Source organism: Macaca mulatta, chromosome X (assembly GCF_049350105.2).
Source record: "Macaca mulatta isolate MMU2019108-1 chromosome X, T2T-MMU8v2.0, whole genome shotgun sequence".
Lineage (NCBI taxonomy): Eukaryota > Metazoa > Chordata > Mammalia > Primates > Cercopithecidae > Macaca > Macaca mulatta.
In genome coordinates, this window is record NC_133426.1 from 69600228 (window position 1) to 69624547 (window position 24320).

Sequence of the window (24320 nt, forward strand, 5' to 3'; positions counted from 1 at the left end):
GAACCAAAAAAGAGCCCGCATTGCCAACACAATCCTAAGCCAAAAGAACAAAGCTGGGGGCATCATGCTACCTGACTTCAAACTCTACTACAAGGCTACAGTAACCAAAACAGCACGGTACTGGTACCAAAACAGAGATATAGACCAATGGAACAGAACAGAGCCCTCAGAAATAATACCACACATCTACAGCCATCTGATCTTTGACAAACCTGACAAAAACAAGAAATGGGGAAAGGATTCCCTATTTAATAAATGGTGCTGGGAAAACTGGCTAGCCATAAGTAGAAAGCTGAAACTTGATCCTTTCCTAACTCCTTATATGAAAATAAATTCAAGATGGATTAGAGACTTAAATCTTGGACCTAAAACCATAAAAGCCCTAGAAGAAAACCTAGGTAATACCATTCAGGGCATAGCCATGGGCAAGTACTTCATGTCAAAAACACCAAAAGCAATGGCAACAAAAGCCAAAATTGACAAATGGGTTCTAATTAAACTAAAGAGCTTCTGCACAGCAAAGGAAACTACCATCAGAGTGAACAGGCAACCTACAGAATGGGAGAAAATTTTTGCAATCCACTCATCTGACAAAGAGCTAATATCCAGAACCTACAAAGAACTCAATCAAATTTGCAAGAGAAAAACAACCCCATCAAAAAGTGGGCAAAGGATATGAACAGACAGTTCTCAAAAGAAGACATTCATACAGCAAACAGACACATGAAAAAAGGTTCATCATCACGCGCCATCAGAGAAATGGAAATCAAAACCGCAATGAGATACCATCTCACACCAGTTAGAATGGCGATCATTAAAAAATCAGGAAACAACAGGTGCTGGAGAGGATGTGGAGAAACAGGAACACTTTTACACTGTTGGTGGGACTGTAAACTAGTTCAACCATTGTGGAAGACAGTGTGGTGATTCCTCAAGGATCTAGAACTGGAAATACTATTTGACCCAGGCATCCCATTACTGGGGACATACCCAAAGGATTATAAGTCATGCTGCTATAAAGACACATGCACACGTATGTTTATTGCGGCACTATTCACAATAGCAAAGACTTGGAATCAACCCAAATGTCCATCAGTGACAGCCTGGATTAAGAAAATGTGGCACATATACACCATGGAATACTATGCAGCCATGATGAGTTCATGTCCTTTGTAGGGACATGGATGCAGCTGGAAACCATCATTCTCAGCAAACTATCGCAAGAACAGAAAACCAAACACTGCATGTTCTCACTCATAGGTGGGAATTGAACAATGAGATCACTTGGACACAGGAAGGGGAACATCACACACTGGGGCCTATTGTGAGGAGGGGGGAGGGATAGCATTAGGAAATATACGTAATGTAAATGATGAGTCAAAGGTTGCAGCACACAACATGGCACATGTATACATATGTAATGAACGTGCACATTGTACAAATGTACCCTAGAACTTAAAGTATAATTAAAAAAAAAACTTTGATAAAATTCAACACCCCTTCATGCTAAAAACTCTCAATAAACTAGGTATTGCTGGAACGTATCTCAAAATAATAAGAGCTATTTATGACAAACCCATAGCCAATATCATACTGAATGACCAAAGCTGGAAGCATTCCCTGTGAAAACCGGCACAAGACAAGGAGGGCCTCTCTCGCCACTCCTATTCAACATAGTATTGGAAGTTCTGGCAAGAGCAATCAGGCAAGAGAAAGAAATAAAGGATAATGAGGAAGTCAAATTCTCCCTGTTTGCAGATGACATTATTGTATATTCAGAGAATCCCAAATACACTTCAGCCAAGTCTCAGGATACACAAAAAATGTGCAAAAATTACAAACATTCCTATGCACCAAAATTAGACAGAGAGCCAAATCATTAGTGAACTCCCATTCACAATTGCTACAAAGAAAATAAAATACCTAGGAATACAACTTTCAAGGGATTTGAAGGATCTTTACAAGGAGAACTACAAACCACTGCTCAAGAAAATAAGAGAGAACAAAATCAAATGGAAAAACTTTCCATACTCATGGATAAGAAAAAATAATATCATGAAAATGGCCATATTACCCAAAGTAATTTATAGTTCAATGCTATTCCCATCAAGTTACCACTGACTTTCTTCACAAAATTAGAAAAAAAAAAAACTACTTAAAATTTCATATGGAATCAAAAAGGAGCCCATACAGCCAAGACAATCCTAAACAAAAAGAACAAAGCTGGAGGTATCACGTTACCTGACTCCAAACTAGACTACAAGGCTGCAGTAACCAAAACAGCATAGTAAGTGGTACCAAAACAGATATATAGACCAATAGAACAGAACAGAGGTCTCAGAAATAACACCACACATCCACAACTATCTGCTCTTTGACAAACCTGACAAAAACAAGAAATGCGGAAAGGATTCCCTATTTAATAAATGGCGTTGTGAAAACTGGCTAGCCATATGCAGAAAACTAAAACTGGACCCCTTCCTTACACCTTATACAAAAATTAACTAAAGATGGATGAAAGGCTTAAACGTAAGACCTTAAACCATAAAAACCCTAGAAGAAAACCCAGGCAATACCATTCAGGACATAGGCATGGTCAAAGGTTTCATTACAAAAACACCAAAAACAACAGCAACAAAAGCCAAAATTGACAAATGGGAACTGACTAAACTAAAGAGCTTCTGCACAGCAAAATAAACTATCACCAGAGTGAAAAGGCAACCTACAGAATGGGAGAAAAGTTTTGAAATCTATCCATCTGACAAATGGCTTATATTCAGAATCTACAAGGAATTCAAACAAATTTACAAGAAAAAAACAACCCTATCAAAAAGTGGGCAAAGGATATGAACAGTCACTTCTCAAAAGAAGACATTTGTGCAGCCAACAAACATATTTTAAAAAGCTCATCATCACTGGTCATTAGAGAAATGCAAATCAAATCCACAATGAGATACCATCTCATGCCAGTTAGAATGGCGATCATTAAAAAGTCAGGAAGCAACAGATGCTGGAGAGAATGCGCAGAAGTAGGTACGCTTTTACACTGTAGGTGGGAGTGTAAACTAGTTCAACCATTGTGGAAGACAGTGTGGCAATTCCTCAAGGATCTAGAACCAGCAATACCATTTGACCCAGCAATGCCATTACTGTTTATATACCCAAAGGATTATAAGTCATTCTACTATAAAAACACATGCACACGTATGTTTATTGCAGCATGATTCACAACAGCAAAGACTTGGAACCAACCCAAATGCCCATCAATGATATACTGGATAAAGGAAAGGTGGCAAATACACACCATGGAATACTATGCAGCCATAAAAAATGATGAGTTCATGTCCTTTGCAGGGACATGGATGAAGCTGGAAACCATCATACTCAGCAAACTAACACAGGAACAGAAAACCAACCACCACATGTTCTCACTTATAAGTGGGAGCTAAACAATGAGAACACATGGACACAGGATCATCACACACTGGGGCCTGTTGGGGGCTGTGGGGCTAGGGTACGGATAGCATTAGCAGAAATACCTAATGTAGATGATTTGATGGGTGCAGCAAACCACCATGGCACACATATACCTGTGTAACAAACCTGCACTTTCTGCACATGTATCCCAGAATGTAAAGTATGAAAAAAAAAAAAAGATGCAATAACCTATTTGGGAGCATGAGAGAAGCTACTAATATGAAAATCTCTATTTTCTTAGTGCTAATGTCCTAAAATGCCAACTTGAACAAACAGTGATAGTTTACTTCGCCACACATATTAGCACATTAATATTTTCCTAACCTTGACTTCCACAAAAATTAAAACTTTTTTTTTTTTTTTTTTTTTTTTTTTTTTTTTTTTTTTGAGAAGGAGTTGCACTCTTGTTGCCCAGACTGGAATGCAATGGTGCGATCTCAGCTGACAGCAACCTCTGCCTCCCGGGTTCAAGCCATTCTCCTGTCTCAGCCTCCTGAGTAGCTGGGATTACAGGCATGCACCACCATGCCCGGCTAATTTTGTAGTTTTAGTACAGACGGAGTCGGAGTCTCGCCATGTTGGTCTGGCTGGTCTCGAAATCCTGACCTCAGGTGATCCACCCACCTCAGCCTCCCAAAGTTCTGGGATTACAGGCATGAGCCACCACGCCCAGCCGAAACATTTTCAACTATTAAAAACCATATGTATTTTTTCAAGTACATTTACTTCATGTCATTTGTATTTATATTCACCCCCAAACTGTAAGCACAGAACATCTATAGTTCTTCATGAAATATCTTTTAACCTCTGTTAAAGAATGATGTTTGAATAAGTGGGATGATGCAAAAGGCAAAAATCTTTTTTTCACTTCACTGAAAAGCTAATGCAGATAACAGAAACCCTATCCTAAAGCTAGTGGATTAAATTTCTTCTGTTACTCAGCACTTACTACTCAGACAATAATGACATTTGGGGGCATCTTAACCTAAACAAGTATTTAGCATTACATCTCACCTGGGTCAACAATTTAGGGTATCAGACTTAAACTGTGTTACTGTAAATTAATGGAAAATATAACTGCACTTTGCTGAAAGATAAATGTCCAATAAAGGCTGCACGATCAAAAAAAAAAAAGAAAGGAGTTAAAAATGTTACAGAAGCCAAGAAATTACCAATGGTCAAACCTAAAATAATCTAGGAATAAAAAACTACCAATGGTCAAACCTAAAATAATCTAGGAATAAAATAAATAAAAATAATATTGTAAATTTGATTTACATTTCTCTAGTGGATGGAACTGGAGGCCACTATCTTTAGCAAACCAATGCAGGAAAAGAATATAAAATACTCCATGTTCTCACTTATAAGTTGAAGCTAAATAATGAGAACACATGGATAAAAAGAGAGGAACAACAAATATTGGAGCCAACTTGAAGGAGGATACTAAGATGAGGAAGAGGTTCAGAAGAAAAAAGTGTTGAGGCTATGCTTAGTACTTGAGTGACAAAATAATGCGTACATGAAACCTCCAAATTATGAGTTCCCCTTGTAAACAACCTGCACTACTCCTGAATCTAAAATAAAAGTTAAAATATTTAAAATACTGCAACTAATGGATTACAACATAAATAATAAAATAAGTATCCATAAGTCCATACTGATATAAAAACAAAATTGGATGAATAAACGAATGAATGAGAGAACAGATCAGCTATTCCTAACAGAAAAACTTCAATTAATAAAGAGGAAATTCTTTTATAGAAAATCAATCATTACAACATCAAAGTAGTGATTGTTATAGGCAAGATCGTTAGATGAATACTAAATTTAGTAGGTGACTTTAAATCAGCTATTATAAATCTGTCCAAAGAACTAGAGAAAATCACATCTAAAGAATTAAAGAGGGGGGCGGTTCCAAGATGGCTGAATAGGAACAGCTCCAATCTACAGCTCCCAGGGTGAGCAAGGCAGAAGATGGGTGATTTCTGCATTTCCAACTGAGGTACCGGGTTCATATCACGGGGGCTTGTCAGACAGTGGGGGCAGGACAGTGGGTGCAGCCCACCCAACGTGAGCCAAAGCAGGGCTAGGCACCACCTACCCCGGGTAAGGGAATTCCCATTCCTAGCCAAGGAAAGCAGTGATGGATGGCACCTGGAAAATCGGGTCACTCCCGCGGAATACTGTGCTTTTCCAATGGTCTTAGCAAATGGCACACCAGGAGATTATATCCCATGCCTGGCTCGGAGGGTCCCACGCTAGCACAGCAGTCTGAGATCGACCTGCAAGGCAGCAGCAAGGCTGGGGGAGGGTCGCCCGCCATTGCTGAGGCTTGAGTAGGTAAACAAAGCTGCCTGGAAGCTTGAACGGGGAGGAGCCCACCTCAGCTCAAGGAGGCCTGCCTGCCTCTATAGACTCCACCTCTGGGGGCAGGGCATAGCCCAACAAAAGGCAGCAGAAACCTCTGCACACTTAAAAGTCCCTGTCTGACAGCTTTGAAGAGAGTAGTGGTTCTCCCAGCACGGAGTATAAGATCTGAGAACGGACAGATGGCCACCTCAAGTGGGTCCGTGACCCCCGAGTAGCCTAACTGGGAGGCACCCTATAGTATGGGCATACTGACACCTCACATGGCTGGGTACCCCTCTGAGACGAAGCTTCCAGAGGAACAATCAAGCAGCAACATTTGCTGTTCAGCAATATTAGATGTTCTGCAGCCTCCACTGCTGATACCCCGGCAAACAGGGTCTGGAGTGGACCTCCAGCAAACTCCAACAGACCTGCAGCTGAGGGTCCTGACTGTTAGAAGGAAAACTAACAAACAGAAAAGACATCCACACCAAAACCCCATCTGTATGTCACCATCATCAAAGACCAAAGGTAGATAAAGCCACAAAGATGGGGAAAAAACAGAGTAGAAAAGCTGAAAATTCTAAACCTCAGAGTGCCTCTCCCACTCCAAAGCAATGCAGCTCCTCGCCAGCAATGAAATAAAGCTGGACAGAGAATGACTTTGGCGAGTTGAGAGAAGAAGGCTTCAGACCATCAAACTTCTCCGAGCTAAAGGAGGAAGTTCGAGCTCATCGCAAAGAAGCTAAAAACCTTGAAAAAAGAATAGACGAATGGCTAACTAGAATAACCAGTGTAGAGAAGTCCTTAAATGACCTGATGGAGCCGAAAACCATGGAACGAGAACTACGTGATTAATGCACAAGCTTCAGTAGCCGATTCAATCAACTGGAAGAAAGGGTATCGGTTGAAGATAGAATGAATGAAATGAAGCAAGAAGAGAAGTTTAGAGAAAGAAAGTGTAAAAAGAAATGAACAAAGTCTCCAAGAAATATGGGAGTATGTGAAAGACCGAATCTACTTCTGATTGGTGTATCTGAAAGTGATGGGGAGAATGGAACCAAGTCGGAAAACACTCTTCAGGATATTATCCAGGAGAACTTCCCCAGCCTAGCAAGGCAGGCCAACATTCAAATTCAGGAAATACAGAGAACGCCACAAAGATACTCCTCGAGAAGAACAACTCCAAGACACATAATTGTCAGATTCACCAAAGTTGAAATGAAGGAAAAAATGTTAAGGGCAGCCAGAGAGAAAGGCCGGGTTACACACAAAGGGAAGCCCAACGGACTAACAGGTGATCTCTCTGCAAAAACTCTACTAGCCAGAAGAGAGTGGGGGCCAATATTCAACATTCTTGAAGGAAAAAATTTGCATCCCAGAATTTCATATCCAGCCAAACTAAGCTTCATAAGGGAAGGAGAAATAAAATCCTATACAGACAAGGAAATGCTGAAAGATTTTGTCACCACCAGGCCTGCCCTACAAGAGCTACTGAAGGAAGCACTAAACATGGAAAGGAACAACCAGTACCAGTCACTGCAAAAACATGCCAAAATGTAAAGGTCATCAATGCTAGGAATAAGCTGCATAAACTAATGAACAAAATAACTGGCTAACATCATAATGACAGGATCAAATTCACACATAACAATATTAACCTTAAATGTAAATGGGCTAAATGCTCCAATTAAAAGACAGACTGGCAAACTGGATAGAGAGTCAAGACCCATCAGTGTGCTGTATTCAGGAAACCCACCTCATGGGCAGAGACACACATAGGCTCAAAATAAAGGGATGGAGGAAGATCTACCAAGGAAATGGAAAACAAAAAAGGCAGGGGTTGCAATCCTAGTCTCTGATAAAACAGACTTTAAACCAACGAAGATCAAAAGAGACAAAGAAGGTCACTACATAATGGTAAAGGGATCAATTCAACAAGAAGAGCTAACTATCCTAAATATATATGTACCCAATACAGGAGCACCCAGATTCAAAAGCAACTCCTTAGAGACCTACAAAGAGACTTAGACTCCCACACAATAATAATGGGAGACTTTAACACCCCACTGTCAACATTAGACAGATCAATGAGACAGAAAGTTAACAAGGATATCCAGGAATTGAACTCAGCTATACACCAAGCAGACCTAACAGACATCTACAAAACTCTCCACCCCAAATCAACAGAATATACATTCTTCTCAGCACATCATCACACTAATTTCAAAACTGACCACATAGTTGGAAGTAAAGCGCTCCTCAGCAAATGTAAAAGAACAGAAATTTTAACAAACTCTCAGACCACAGTGCAATCAAACTAGAACTCAGGATTCAGAAACTCACCAAAAATGCTCAATTACATGGAAACTGAACAACTTGCTGCTGAATGACTATTGGGTACATAACGAAATGAAGGCAGAAATAAAGATGTTATTTGAAACCAATGAAAACAAAGTTACAATGTACCAGAATCTCTGGGACACATTTAAAGCAGTATGTAGAGGGAAATTTATAGCACTAAATACCCACAAGAGAAAGCAGGAAAGTTCTACAATTTACACCATAACATTACAATTAAAAGAACTAGAGAAGCAAGTGCAAACACATTTAAAAGCTAGCAGAAGGCAAGAAATAACTAAGATCAGAGGAGAACTGAAGGAGATAGAGACACTAAAAAACACTTCAAAAAAAAATCAATGAATCCAGGAGCTGTTTTTTTTTTAAAGATCAACAAAATTGACAGACCACTAGCAAGACTAATAAAGAAGAAAAGAGAGAAAAACCAAAGAGACACCATAAAAAAATGATAAAGGGGATATCACCACCGATCTGACAGAAATGCAAACTACCATCAGATAATACTATAAACACCTCTGCACAAATAAACTATAAAATCTAGAAGAAATGGGTAAATTCCTGGACACATACACCCTCCCACGACTGAACCAGGAAGAAGTTGAATCCCTGAATAGACCAATAACAGGCTCTGAAATTGAGGCAATAATTAATAGGCTACCAACCAAAAAAAGTCCAGGACCAGATGCATTCACAGCCAAATTCTACCAGAGGTATAAGGAGGAGCTGGTACCATTCCTTCTGAAATTATTCCAATTGACAGAAAAAGAGGAAATCCTCCCTAACTCATTTTATGAGGCCAACATCATGCTGATACCAAAGTCTGGCAGAGACACAACAAAAAAAGAAGATTTTAGACCAATATCCCTGATGAACATCAATGCAAAAATCCTCAAAAAAAAATAGTGGCAAACCGAATCCAGCAGCACATCAAAAAGCTTATCCACCATGATCAAGTGGGCTTCATCCCTGGGATACAAGGCTAGTTCAACATATGCAAATCAATAAATCTAATCCAGCTTATAAAAAGAACCAAAGACAAAAACCACATGATTATCTCAATAGATGCAGAAAAGGCCTTTGAAAATTTCAACAGTCCTTCATGATAAAAACTCTCAATAAATTAGGTATTGATGGGATGTATCTCAAAATAATAAGAGCTATTTATGACAAACTCACAGCTAATAGCATACTGAATGGGCAAAAACTGGAAGCATTCCCTTTGAAAACTAGCGCAAGATAGGGATGCCCTCTCTCACCACTCTTTTTCAACATAGTGTTGGAAGTTCTGGCCAGGGCAACCAGGCAGGAGAAAGAAATAAAATATTCGATTAGGAAAAGAGGAAGTTAAATTGTCCCTATTTGTAGATGACATGATTGTATATTTAGAAAATCCCAACATCTCGGCCCAACATCACCTTAAGCTGCTAAGCAACTTTAGCAAAGTCTCAGAATACAAAATCAATGTGCAAAAATCACAAGCATTCTCATATACCAGTAACAGACAAACAGAGAACCAAATCATGAGTGAATTCCCATTCATGATTGCTTCAAAGAGAATAACACACCTAGGAATCCAACTTACAAGGGATGTGAAGGACCTCTTCAAGGGGAACTACAAACCACTGCTCAACGAAATAAAAGAAGACACAAACAAATGGAAGAACATTCCATGCTCATGGATAGGAAGAATCAACATCGTGAAAATGGCCATACTGCCCAAGGTAATTTACAGATTCAATGCCATCTCCATCAAGCTAACAATGACTTTTTTCACAAAATTGGAAAAAACTACCTTAAAGCTCATATGGAACCAAAAAAAAGCCCGCATTGCCAACACAATCCTAAGCCAAAAGAGCAACGCTGGAGGCATCATGCTACCTGACTTCAAACTATACTATAAGGCTACAGTAACCAAAACAGCATGGTACTGGTCCCAAAACAGAGATATAGACCAGTGGAACAGAACAGAGTCCTCAGAAATAATACCACACATCTACAACCATCTGATCTCTGACAAACCTGACAAAAACAAGAAATGGGGAAAGAATTCCCTATTTAATAAATGGTGCTGGGAAAACTGGCTAGCCATATGTAGAAAGCTGAAACTGGATCCCTTCCTTACACCTTATACAAAAATTAATTCAAGATGGATGACAGACTTAAATGTTAGACCTAAAACCATAAGAACCCTAGAAGAAAACCTAGGTAATACCATTCAGGACATAGGCATGGGCAAGGACTTCATGTCTAAAACACCAAAAGCAACGGCAACAGAAGCCAAAATTGACAAATAGGATCTAATTAAACTAAAGAGCTTCTGCACAGCAAAAGAAACTACCATCAGAGTCAGCAGGCAACCTACAGAATGGGAGAAAAGTTTTGCAACCTACTCATCTGACAAAGGGCTTATATCCAGAATCTATAAGGAACGGAAACAAATTTACAAGAAAAAATCTACCCCATCAAAAAGTGGACAAAGGATATGAACATACACTTCTCAAAAGAAGACATTTATGCAGCCAACAGACACATGAAAAAATGCTCATCATCACTGGCCATCAGAGAAATGCAAATCAAAACCACAATGAGATACCATCTCACACCAGTTGGAACGGCGATCATTAAAAAGTCAGGAAGCAGCAGGTGCTGGAGAGGATGTGGAGAAACAGGAATGCTTTTACACTGTTGGTGGGACTGTAAACTAGTTCAACCATTGTGGAAGACAGTGTGGCAATTCCTCAAGGATCTAGAACTAGAAATACCATTTGACCCAGCCATCCCATTACTGGGTATATACCCAGAGGATTATAAATCATGCTGCTGTAAAGACACATGCACATGTATGTTTATTGTGGCACTATTCACAATAGCAAAGATCAACCCAAATGGCCATCAGTGACAGACTGGATTAAGAAAATGTGGCACATATACACCATGGAATACTATGCAGCCATAAAAAAGGATGAGTTCATTTCTTTTTTAGGGACATGGATGCAGCTGGAAACCATTATTCTCAGCAAGCTATCGCAAAGACAAAAATCCAAACACTGCATGTTCTCACTCATAGGTGGGAATTGAACAGTGAGAACACTTGGAACATCACACACCGGGGCCTGTCATGGGGTGAGGGAAGGGCGGAGGGATAGCATTAGGAGATATACCTAATGTAAATGATGAATTAATGGGTGTAGCATACCAACATGGCACATGTATACCTATGTTACAGACCTGCACATTGTGCACATGTACCCTAGAACTTAAAGTATAAAAAAAAAAAGAATTAAAGAAATGTATGAGAATAACATCTCATCAAGTAGTATATCAGTAAAAAGATACAAAAAGAAACCAAATAGAAATTCTGAAGTTGAAAAATATAAGAACTGAAATTAAAAATAAACCAAAGAAGTTCAACAGCAGATATAAGCAGGCAGAAAAAAGAATTCATGAACTGAAAGGTAGGTCAATTGTGATTACCCAGTCTAAGGAACAGAAAGATAACAGAGTGAAAAAAATTTACAAAACTCCAGAGACCCGTGAACATCATCAAGCATACCGAAATACGCATTATGGAAGTCTGAGAAAAAGTAGAGAGTGAAAGAGGCAGTAAGAATATTTGAAAAAATAATGGCTGAAAACTTCCAAAAATTGATGAACACTAATATACACATCCAAGAATCTCAATGAATTGCAAGTAAGATAAACTCAAAGAGAAGCACACCAAGACATCATAATTAAACTGTCAAAAGACAAACATAAAGAGAGAATCTTGAATGCAGAAAGAGAAAAATGACTGATCGTATACAAAAGATCCTTAGTAAGATTAACAACTGATTTCTCACCCAATACTATTTATGATAATGGGATACCTACCATATTTAAAATGCTGAAAGAAAAAACATGTGAAGCAAATGTTTTATATTCAGCAAAACTTACAAATGAAAGAGAAATAAAAACATGTCCAGATAAACAAGAACTGATAAAAATTTTTTACTAGATATGCTTGACAAGAAATACTAAAAAGAGACTTTTAGGCTGAAATGAAACAACACTAACTGTAATTTGAAGACCATGAAAAAATAAAGAAGGCTGGTAAAGGTAACTGCATGAGGAAATATAAAAGATGAAAGAAGTATGTTTTTTGTTTGTACCTCTGTGTTTCATCCTACCTGATTTAAAATACAAACGCATAAAATAATAATTATAAATCTGCATTGATGAGAAAATAATGCATAAATAAAATATTGGTATGATAAAATCATAGAGGATGGGGAAGAGAATAGAAATAAATGGAATCAATAATTTTGTATACTATTGAAATTAAATAGAAATGAAACTGAACTAGACTGTAATAATTTAATTGTACTCACCAGAGTGACCCAGAAGAAAATAACTCAGAATGAATAATAAATAAAATGACAAAGGCTTTAAAAAGTTATACTAGGGGCCAGGCATGGTGGCTAATGCCTGTAATCCCAACACTTTGGGAGGCCGAGGTAGATGGATCACTTAAGGCCAGGAGTTCGAGACCAGCCAGGCCAACATGGCAAAACCCTATCTCTACTAAAAAAAAAATACAAAAATTAGCCATGCATGGTGGCACTGCAATCCCAGCTACTCAGAAGGCTGAGGCAGGAGAATCGCTTGAGCCGAGGAGGCAGAGGTAGCAGTGAGCCAAGATCATGCCACTATACTCCAGCCTGGGCGAGGTATACTAGAAAACATCTATTTAATACAAAAAAAAGTAGTGATGGAAGAATAGACAAAATGAAAAATAAGACACAGAAATCCAAAGCAAAATAGCAGTAAATACCAATCTGTAAATTACCAAAATTAATTGTACCTGGATTAAACGCCCTAATTAGAAGGCAATATTGGTAGAATGGAATTTTTAAAAAGATACAACTCTATGTGATCTACAGAAAACACAATTTAGATTAAAATATATAAATAGGTTGGAAGTAACGGGATGCGAAATGATACTGGACACACAGTACTCAAAAGAGAGCTGTTTTATTTTGTCTGATATTTATAACAGACAAAATAGACTTAAGACAAAAATTGTTAGTAGAGATAATGAAGGGCATTGTATAATGATAAAACGGTCAATCAGGAAAATGTAGCAATTATGAAAATATATCACACTTAACTTTAAAGCCCCCAAATATAATACATAAAACAAAAAATGATTAAATTGAAGGGAGAAATAGACAATTCCACAATAGTTCAAAATTTAAATTTAGTCATTGGTTAATTTAAGAAATTTGCAGAGCCTCAAAACATTGCCTCCAAAATATTTACTAATTGCTAGAAGTTTTAAAAATTATTTAATACTCCTCACAAGAAGTGGAACTTAATTCTAGTCTCATTGAGTGTCAGCCAAAGTTAGTCACTGAATTTCAAATAATAGACTATGAAAAGGGAGAAAAAAAACCTACCAAACTTTAAAGTGGAGAAACCACCTCAACAAAAGTGATCAACATTAATATCACCAATAAGTTATGCTGACATCGTGCAACCCCTGATATTATGCAATGAGAAAGACACATCACTTCTGTGGTACTCTTATAAAAAATCTATAACTCCCCTTTAGTCATGAGAAAACCATCAAACGACTTGAAATCAAGAGACATTATAAAAAACAACTAACGAATATTCCTTAATAGTGTCAAGGTCATAAAATACTTTAAAGCTTAAAAAGCTGTCACTAATTGGAGGAGACCAAGGCGACATGAAGAATAAATGCAATATAGTACTGACTCAGGTCTTGAATCAAAAACAACAAAGGATATTAGTGCAAAAACTAGGAAAAGGTGAATAAGAACAATGTTGAAGTACTTACATTATCAGATTCTAAAATATAGTATGAAGCTACATTAGTCAAGACAGAATGCCATTATCATAAGTATAGAAAGATAGAGCATTAAAACACAAAAGAGTACAGAAATAAAAACACATATATGGTTAATTAATTTTTGTAAAAAGCACTAATAAAATTCAGTGATTAAATGAAAGATTTTCCAAATGGTCCTGGAATAACTAAATATCTCTATTGAAAAACAAACCATGTTGTTATCCATATATCCTTTGACTGATCTACCTATTTATCTGGACACATACCTCACACCATAAACAAAAATTAACTGAAAGTGAATCAAAACATATACATGAAAGTTAAAGCCATAACGTTCCTATAACACAAATAGAAGGTTATCTTTGCACCTTTGGATTGTGAAACAAATCTTAAAATGCCAAAAAAAAAACCACACTGGACTTCATCAAATTTAAAACATTTGCTCATTGAATTACCTGATTACAAAAATAAACAGGCAACACACAGACAAGGAGGAAACATTTACTCTCTCTTTCTCTCTCTATATAAAATTTGTATGTATGTATGTACATATGCATATACATGTATCTGACAAGGAATGTGACATCAACAATATGAAAGAGGAGGCAGCTCTAGGCTATCATCCCTCATAGAAACATAGAACAAGTGGATACTTTTGGAACCAGTTTTTTCAGAATTCAGAAAATCAGTCAAAATTTACAATAACCAAATGAACTCTAAAGAGAGAAAAAAAAATCTTCAAAACAGTAGGAAGTAATTGATGATTTTACTTACTCTTTTTCCACCCTCTTCCTGGCACAATAGTAGCTTTGGTTCAGAAGCAAGGACAGCCTGCATTCCCAGTGTGGCACCCTTTCCCTGGTTCCAAAGTAAGAAGAGTAGAATTGTTTCATATGGTTGTTCATATGGTTGCTCTAACTTGTCCACTACGTGGATGACTGACACAAGGCTTTCATCTTTGTTTTACCTAAGTAAAACTCAGGTCAGAAAAAGAACAAGCATTGCTTAAAAACACTGAAAGTCATACAATCCTCACATGTCTGAAGCAAAAGGCTATAATAAAAACAAACAGTAGATTGCTAAGGCAAAAATCTGGGAAGAGCTTTTTTACTTCCTACACTATTAAGATGACAAATTTATGAAGAATAATTATGAGTCTCTATTATCGGACACACATTGTATAAGTTATAATTTGTGACAACATAAAGGGTGGAGAATAGAGCTGTATAGGAGCAGAGATTTTGTATGTTATTGAAGTTATGTGTGCATCAAATCAACTAAATTGTTATAAATTTAGGATGTCACATATAATCCCCATATTAAACAAAAAGAAAATGTCTAAAAAATCTATATACAAAAATATAAGAAGAAAATCAGTTAATAACAAAAAATCCACTATCAACATAAAAGAAAGCATTAAGGGAGGGAAAGAGGGACAAAAAATTTCTAAGACATACTTAAACAGAAAAATGGCAGAGGTAAATCTTTCCTTATCCGTCATTACTTTAAATATAAATGGAACTAACTCTCCAATCAAAAGATATTGCTTGGAAGAATGAATTTTTAAAAATGTGATCCAACTATGTACTATCTACAAGGGATTCACTTTAGATATAAAAGACACAAATAGGTTGAAGCAAAAAAAAAGGAAAAAGATTTTCCTTGCAAATCTACAGCCACTGTAACAATATCAAACAAAGTAGGCATTAAATAAAAAAAAAAAACACACACACACAAGAAATGTCAATGCTTATTAGTAAATGGATAATTCATCAAGGAGATATCAAAATTATAAAAATAAATATACTAACAACAGATACCCGAGATATATGCACAGTTTCACAGAATTGAAGGGAGCAATAGACAGTCACACAATAATAGTTGGAGACTTCAGTTGAAAGCATTCAAAAATGAATAGAGAATGTAGGAATAAGGTCAGTAGAAAATAGAGGATTTGAACAACACTACAAACAAACTAGACTTGACAGAGTTATAACACCTCACCCCACAACAGGAGAATACATAATCTTCTCAAGTGCACATAGAACATTCTCTAAGACAGAACACATTTTAGGCTACAAAACAATTCTCAATACATTTTGAAAGATTAAAATAATATAAAGTGTCTTTTCTAATTACAATGGAATGATGCTGTAAATAAATGACAGAAGAAAAACTGAAAAGTCAGTGTGTTATATATTCGATACTGTGTCTTTTGCTCTATGTAATTATACCTCTCTCTCTCTCTCTCTCTCTCTCTCTCTCTCTCTATATATATATATATATATATATAAAATTTGCTATGTTGGTACTATGAAATCATCAACTTAGAAACCCTCTTGCTCGTGTAACATAATGAAGATTAATGAGTTCTCTGTCACCTGAATTAACAGAACATATGTACCCTTCTAACCCTTGAAATAACATTTATCACATTCTTTTTACCTTGTTATACAGGGTTTTATATCCATCTTTTGCCTCTGCTATTGCTTTAAAGGCAAATTTTTGTCTCTGCTATTGATTTGAAGGCCACAAAAGAACATATAAAAGACCATGTTTTATTTATCTTGGTTTCCCAGCATGGCACCCAGGAAAACATCTTGCACATTTTGTCAGAGGATCCTGGGTTATTACTTCATAAATAAATGAATGATTAAATAAACAAGTACTAATCAAAGTAACCATAGCAGAAACCCTGATTTATGAGAAGTGCTAACATCACTTCCTTTGGCAGTTATCTAGATGTCTTTAAAAATGAACCTAAATCTTTTGTGGTATGAACACTCAACAAGAGAATGAAGGATGCATGTGGAAAATCTGTGAAGGAGAGAAAGCATGGATGCTTTACATTTTCAGAAGTCCTGAATATAGTTCATACAGTTAAAAGTAAACCCAGGGCTAAGCACAGTTGCTTACACCTATAATACCAACACTTTGGGAGGCTGAGGCAGGTGGATCGCCTTGAGCTCCAGTTTGAGACCAGCCTGGGCAACATGGTGAAACCTCATCTTCATAAAATATCAAAAATTAGCTGGGCATGGTAGCTTGTGCCTGTACTCCCAGCTACTCAGGAGGCTGAGGTGGGAGGATTGCTTGATCTTGGGAGGTCAAGGCTGCCGTGAGCCATGATCGCCCACTGCACTTCAACCTGAGTGACAGAGCAGGACACTGTTTAAAAAAAAAAAAAATCCATACTTAGAATTAATTAGTTCAGTGAAATAGCCAATTTACAGATGGCAAACTTTTTTCTATCTTTAAAGAAAATATTTTGTCCAAACGATAGACAATGTAGACATTTCACACTTCATTCACTTGTTTGAGTCTATTTAGATACAGACTAAAATAGAGAAAAAGTATATCATTTTACACCTATACTTACTTATTTAGCCCTTATTCTTGTGTTTTTTAAAAACTGACTCTTAAAATCTTGTCCATTCCCATACATTAACTCTGATTTTTGCAGATAGCTCACAATCCGGGAGGCGTTTGATTACTAGGTAGTCAGTTTCCTTACAAAAGTAATCAGCTACAAAGTTAATTCCCACTCACAATGCACTTTAATATTCATGTCTAAAATTATTAACATAAAATTTGTTTGAATTACTCCTGTAATTTTCTGGACAGAATTCTTTGCTCTATTCTCTGACATTTTGCCATATCACTTCAGAATATACAGCGGAATTCTGAAGCTATGCAGGCTTGAATGTTCATTTTGACTTCATCTAGCTCACTTTCATATCCTCAATCTGTAAGAGTCAGAACTAGGGTCAAATCTTGCTCTGAGTGGCACACTGTGGGATATCCCCAAATTATTATGAGACAATATAAAGCCTAAGGGCCAGGGATGTAAGAATGGTGATGGCTGTCTTCCTTTCTCCTTTAGGATGTATGCTCTAAGGCAGTAGTGATTTTGTCTAGATAGTTCACTGTTCTATCTCCAGTCCCAACCATCATCAATGGGAACAATATAATGCACGGTTCAGGACTTAGAGTCTTGTGGGAGAACAGGAACTAGGAAGCAATAATATTTATCTATGTTATTGTTATCATTGTCTAAGAAAGGAAGATTTTTGTTCGATCTGCTATGTCCCAAACACTTGAAACAATGGCAGGAATAGAGTTAGCCTCCCTCTGAGTGTCAGAATGTGGGGTAACACCAAAATCATCATAAGACAACATAAGGCCTATGTCTGGCCCAAATGTCAGGGGTGGGTAGCGGGTATATGCCTCCCATTAAGAAGAAAACAAGCTCTGTGAGAACTGAGATTTTTGTCATTTTAATTGAAACCTCAGGGCCTCAGTTAGGGCCACGCCTCTCTGAGTATCAGGAGTGGTAAAGTGCCTGAAACAGTAACTAGCATTCTAAGGTCAGTCCTAATAGTTGTGTTGTTGCAATCTGTTTTCCAATTGCGGAAACATAGATCCTTACAACAAAACACAAAATAAACTCCACATGGTTTAAAGTTCATTTATGGGGAAATTTTTTAAAAAACAATACTATTATCAGTTATGATGATATTTGCAGTAAAAACATAAAACATGGGCAAGCATCACACCAAATTAATTACAGTGTCTGCCTATTCAAAGAATGGAAGTGGGATGGTACTGGGAAAGAGATTTATTATCTGTAATTTTCTGACTTTAATAAAATGTACATCTCTATCTATATTAAATAGGCCAAAATGTTGACACTTATTAATTTTGGGTGGAGGTGAGCAAATGTTTGTCATATCTTTCATACTTTCCTATACTTTGATTTAATTTTGATAAATAAAATACAAAGATAATTGAAAATACCATTATAGCTGATTATTTTATTACAATGTTTTCAGAATTAGAACTAGGTGACATAAAATATGCAAAATCATAAAGCATCTGAATAGTACAGTCAACAAGCAACAACCAGTACAATCAGCAATAATAGAGACAACTTTTAACTTCGTATGTCACAGAGAATGTGTATACCTTTTTAATAAAAAACCTGAATAAACCAATAACTATCAAAGAAATCACAAAGCTGATTTAAAAATCTACCATCAAAAGTGTCATCAGGATTAGATTGTTTTACACTTTGTCCTAGCTAACTTTTAACGAACAAATAATTCTAATGCTATTTAAATTATTCCAGACCACAGGAAAAAAAATTGAAAACTCACATAATCATATTTTTTAAAGCTAGCACAACTTCAATAACAAAACTTGATAAAGATAGCATCAGAAGGACAAAATACAATTTTACTTTGGAATGAAAATGTAATAATTCTAAATTAAGTACTGGTAAATAAAATCCAGTAATGTAGCAAATCATTATTTCACCATGACCAAGAAGGATTTGTTCCAGAAATACAAGTTTAGTTCCACATCAAATACCTACCATTCTAATTCATCACATCAACAAATTAAAGAGAAAAAAAATCATACAATTTTATCAATAGATGCTGAAAAGACATTTTATAAAATTCAGGAACCACTTCTAGCAATAACACTATAAAACAGGAATAGCAGAAACTCTTAAACATGTTAAAGACTATCTACTAATAACCAAAAGTAAATGTCATACTAATAGGGAATACTATACCCTATTAATATTTTGCATTCTTACTTCCATGAAAATTAAGAACAAGACAGTCATGTCTGTCGTCATCACTATTCAACATTGTTTTGAAAAATCCAGCTAATGTAACAGTAATCAGTATAAACATTAAGAGGAAATAAAATGATCTATATTTTCAGGTGAAATAATTTCATATCTAGGAAACCCAAAATATTATATTCTTAAAAATCTACTGTAATTTCAATGATTAAATAAGCTTATTAGACAGAAGATAAAAATACAAAAATCTATAGGTTGTCTATATTGTCAAAAATAGAAAATTACAAATGAGAAGAAAAAAACCAGTTCACAATGTCAAAATATGAAATAAAACTGTAAAAATACTTAGAAATAAATTCAATTAGCTATGATATACTTACGTGAAGAATATTCCAATAACAAGACCAAAATATTTCGATGATGTATGAAGACTCTTGAGTGCTAAGATTTAATATTATTAAAGAGCCCTCTAAACAAAAATGCAGGATTTTAATATAATTATAATTGTGATGTCAGCCATCATAATTAGAGTTTTATTAAAATTCTGCATTTCATTTTTTCACATGAAAGAATGAATGTCTAGGACAGATTGTATAAAGAAAACAACTAATGACATGGGACTTGCTTTATCGGATTCTAAAACTTACGATGAAGCCACTATAATTAAATCATGATATTGGCTCAGAAATTTGAAAATGGGTAATATTTTAAATAAATGTCACAATCAGGTATCCAATGTGAGAAAATGTTATAGCTGGATCCCCATCTTACACCATATACAAAAATAAATTTCAGATGGATCAAACATTTAAACATTAAAAATAATAAAGTTATTAGAAGAAAATGTAGATGAATATTTGTATGACTTTGGGTGGGGGGATCCATGTAGTAAAAAAAGAAAACCAAAATCTATAAAAGAGATAGTGGTCTACCTAAAATGTTTAAAAATTTTAAAGGAAAATACAATAAAGTCAAGATGAAAAAATCATAACACATTAGAGCTACAAATGATTCATATGCACTATGTAGTAAGAATTTCTACAAATTTATAATGAAAAACATCAATAGATACATGAACGAAGGGAAAGAACAGGCAAATCAGAGAAAAATCCAAACAGAAATAAGGACAGCAACAACAAACCTCTTTGAACTCAGATAAAAGGCAATTAAAGTCACAAGCAATACAATGCAATTTTTAGCCTTTCATATTTTCAAGCATTAAAGAGTGCTGAAGAGGATGCTGAAATGGGTGCTTTCATTTTGGATAGTAATCTTGTAATATTTCTGAAACATATGCCTACATAGTATTTCTGGGACTCCAACCTATAGACATAAAAGCACCAGTATTATGTATTACAGCAGCGTTATTTTGAAAAAAAAAAAAAAGGGAAATAAAAGACGATAAATAATGAAATGACTGAATGCTTTTTTGGCACATCAGCAAGTACTGTGTATTCAGCTGTTAGAGGAAGGGAGGGAGGGGGAGAGTGAGAGTGCAAGAGAGTAAGAGTGAGGGCCAGAGAGAGCCAGAGAGCAAGAAAGACCGAAGCTACTGATAAGGAGGTATCATCTACATGTCAAGTGAGAAAAGCATGTGGCTTGCCATTTTTACAGAAACTATTAGAACATACTTTCTGTATGAAGATAGGGAAAATAGGTGGAAGGATGTACTTCGCATCCTCAACACTTGTTTTCTGAGAAGAAACAAGGTAAGGAAAGGAAGGGGTAAGGACGACGGGGTGTGGGTTTACACCATTAATTTTTCCTAATTTATTTTTGCATTGTTCCAATGGTTGCAAACACTTTTTAATTTTCTATTAGCACCCAATTTAACTGTTAAGTTACAGAACAACGCAATATCAAAAGTAGCAAAGTACACTTGAGGCAAAATTGTGAAACTAGTCAAGGTAAGATTTGGAGGCACAATAAAATTTATCTACTTTCCCGAATTTCTGACACCTAAACTGTTCTCTGCGTTCACAACTACGAGAACACAAAATAATTTACATCTAACAGTTCCACAACTTCTGTAAAGAGCACAAAGAATTTAAGGAGTTTTCACCAAACCATAGACATAAATGTGAATATCATCATCAAACTTAATGAAGTAGACAGATGGCTTCGCCACCACTTGATGTATAAAAATGCCAGTTCTCTTGGACCCGTCATCTTTGGCATGCTCCACCTGCTTGCCCACGAGACTGTCGACCACCTCTCCAGGCTCCCGTTCTGCTGTAGGGAAATAGTAGTTGGAATCTGGAATAATGCGTAAGTCACCATCTTTGTAGTCATCAAGCAGCGTGTACATATAGAGAACAGGATCTTTCTCGTAGGTGATGTAAAACCAAGTATCCATCACAGGAGCTCGCGCCAGGACCATACCCTTCCATTCATCCTTGGTACCATGCTCACCTTCAAACACATGCCCCACTGCCTTGCCAATCAGGGAATCTGCCAGTCGTGAATCGATACGAGGAGTTGGCACTCTCTCAGGAAGGATCTCTAGCGCTAAAACTCTCTTATCGCGGTGCAGTTCTAGTCCATACACACTATCTTTGCCATCATATTTAATGATGTAAAGTGTGGGCTTCACGGAAACCTGCTCGAGCACAGTACCCTTCCACTGCTCCACGGGCTCGTTGCCTTCCTTCCAGCCGTGTTGAATGCGGCAGCCCACGATGTTTCTACGAGTGAGGAAAGTGGGCTTGCGCCGTTGCTTCCTGTGGGTGTGCCTTTTCTTCATCAGGTATGCGGACACGCCATCTACCCCCATCGGAGGCACAGTCGGAGGAGACATAGCTCAAGGATTAAGAGGGCTTGGGGAAAGCTGCTGCCCTGGTCGATTAAACTGACAAAAAGTTAACACTATGCAATATGATATATATATATATATATATATTTATTATTATTTTTATTTTTATTTTTTGCGATCTCAAAGACCTGGTCTGTGCTCCCTTCTCCAAGTGCAAGGCTCTCACCAAGGTTTTGGCAGAAATGCTCGAACTCTAACCGTGAGCACTGGGACAGCGTGTGCCTTTCCACAGTGCTTTCCTCTCTCGCCCTAGAAGGGTTACTGCAGCAGTGGCGGCCGACGCTAGAGATGGCGGGCTCGCGAGTGCAGTTCGTGCCTTGCGCCCGCCCCAACCCCGACCCCAAGTCCCCGAATCGGCCACTTAGCTGTTGTCGATGCTGGTGCGGCTGCGGCACGGCGACAGAGGAGACGACGGGGAAGAAAGGCACGGGGTAAGAGGGATGGCTGCAGCGGCAAAGGCGCAGGCAGCGGCACGTCTCTGGGGAGTCCGCGCGGCCCGGGCTTCGCAGCGCTAGTTGGCTTGGCTTTACTCTGGCGACTGGGTCTTTGCTGCCCAGGGAACCCGCCCCCTGTGAGCCCGCCTGAGCCTTGGCCCCGCCCCCAGACATCCCGCCTTCCGCTCCGCGGGCGGCTGCCAGGCTGGTCAGCGCGCGTGCCCGTGTTCAGTTTGTACTGACACACGCGCCCTCTCTTTCATTTCCTCCTCCGCCCCTCGACCGTTTCCCTCAAACGCCAGCCAGACGGGCCGACTCCCCTCCTCCTCCTTTCTGGCCGTCTGCTGCCCGCCAGCCTCCTACACAGTGGCTCCATCTGCTTTCTGTCTTCCAGGAATTCCTCACTTAAAAAAAAAAATGTAAAACACACGCACACCCAGAAAGAGTTTGTGCGTACAAATTCTTTTCTTTCAGTTTAAGACATTTAAGATGAGAATAAAAACTCTGTGTATAATTCACAGTCCACCATCTTAATCCAAAATCTCTTTTATATTTTCTACCTGATCATTTCTAGTGATTATTTTTTAAAATTTTTTTGGCAGAATGTAAAGGTCATGTACTGACACTGTGGAGATCTCATAAAGTTCAGTGAAATAAAAGACGAAACTACCATTAATTTTACCATCCAGACTGCACCAAAATGTTAACAATACTGTTTTCTCTCCTGTTAATAAACCTGTGCTTATATTTTATAAAATTGGGAGCATATTTCATACTTTTATAACTTGTGTTTTTCATGTATGTCACGAACATTTTCCAAGGTTGTTAAATACTCTCAAAACATGATTTTTAATGGTAATATTAAATATTTGTAATATTCCTTTTGATAGTACACTATCCTACATGATCTATAACATAAGAATAAAAGCATTTTACCTTCATAAATGGATTTATTGTCTAAACCATTTTTTAAGAGAATATTTAATGACATGGAGAGCTGCACATGAGATGAGTGCATTGTTTGAAAAAGGAATATATTGAAACAATATTGTGGCCTTAATTTTGTAGAGAGAGAAAGAAAGGATTTTTTGTGTATATATTTGCTGTTTTTCTGTATATAAAAGTGCTGCATGCTTATATCGAAAACCTGAAAGAGAAGAAAGTGTCCATAATTTCACTTACCTTAAGTCACAGAGCTGCTGTGAGGATTAAATAAGAGTGTCTGTAAAACTTTTAACACTACATCCCACTTACAAGATGACATTAAAATCCAGAGGAGTCTAGGGTTCTCATTTTCGTTCCTCTACTCTTCGCTGGTGAAAAGAGAAAGCGTCATATACTCATGAGTAAAAAAGGCAATTAATTCACCTGGAAACAAAAAAACCGGGGGAAAAAGCTGCAAGGTGTCAATACTGGTTGCCTGAACATTTCATTACCTTCCAG

General features: G+C 37.1%; 1 protein-coding gene and 1 long non-coding RNA gene across 2 annotated transcripts in view; both read right to left on the reverse strand.

Annotated features, from left to right (window-relative positions):
- The window catches only part of LOC144338469 (uncharacterized), a 75502-nt gene extending 59326 nt beyond the window's left edge, over positions 1–16176 (reverse strand). The window contains exon 1 of the long non-coding RNA XR_013412665.1: positions 14813–16176. This is a non-coding gene — a long non-coding RNA (uncharacterized LOC144338469). The remainder of the gene's footprint in view (positions 1–14812) is intronic.
- Positions 16177–18825: 2649 nt separating this feature from the next.
- SPIN4 (spindlin family member 4) lies at positions 18826–24112 on the reverse strand. Its single transcript, XM_015127567.3, has one exon. The coding sequence runs from the start codon at positions 22426–22428 to the stop codon at positions 21679–21681; it is 750 nt and encodes a 249-aa protein (XP_014983053.1). The 5' UTR covers positions 22429–24112; the 3' UTR covers positions 18826–21678.
- Positions 24113–24320: the final 208 nt, after the last annotated feature.

Bases quoted from the DNA above. Each gene is read 5' to 3' on its own strand.
- SPIN4 (XM_015127567.3), bottom strand. From the start codon at position 22,428: ATGTCTCCTCCGACTGTGCCTCCGATGGGGGTAGATGGCGTGTCCGCA.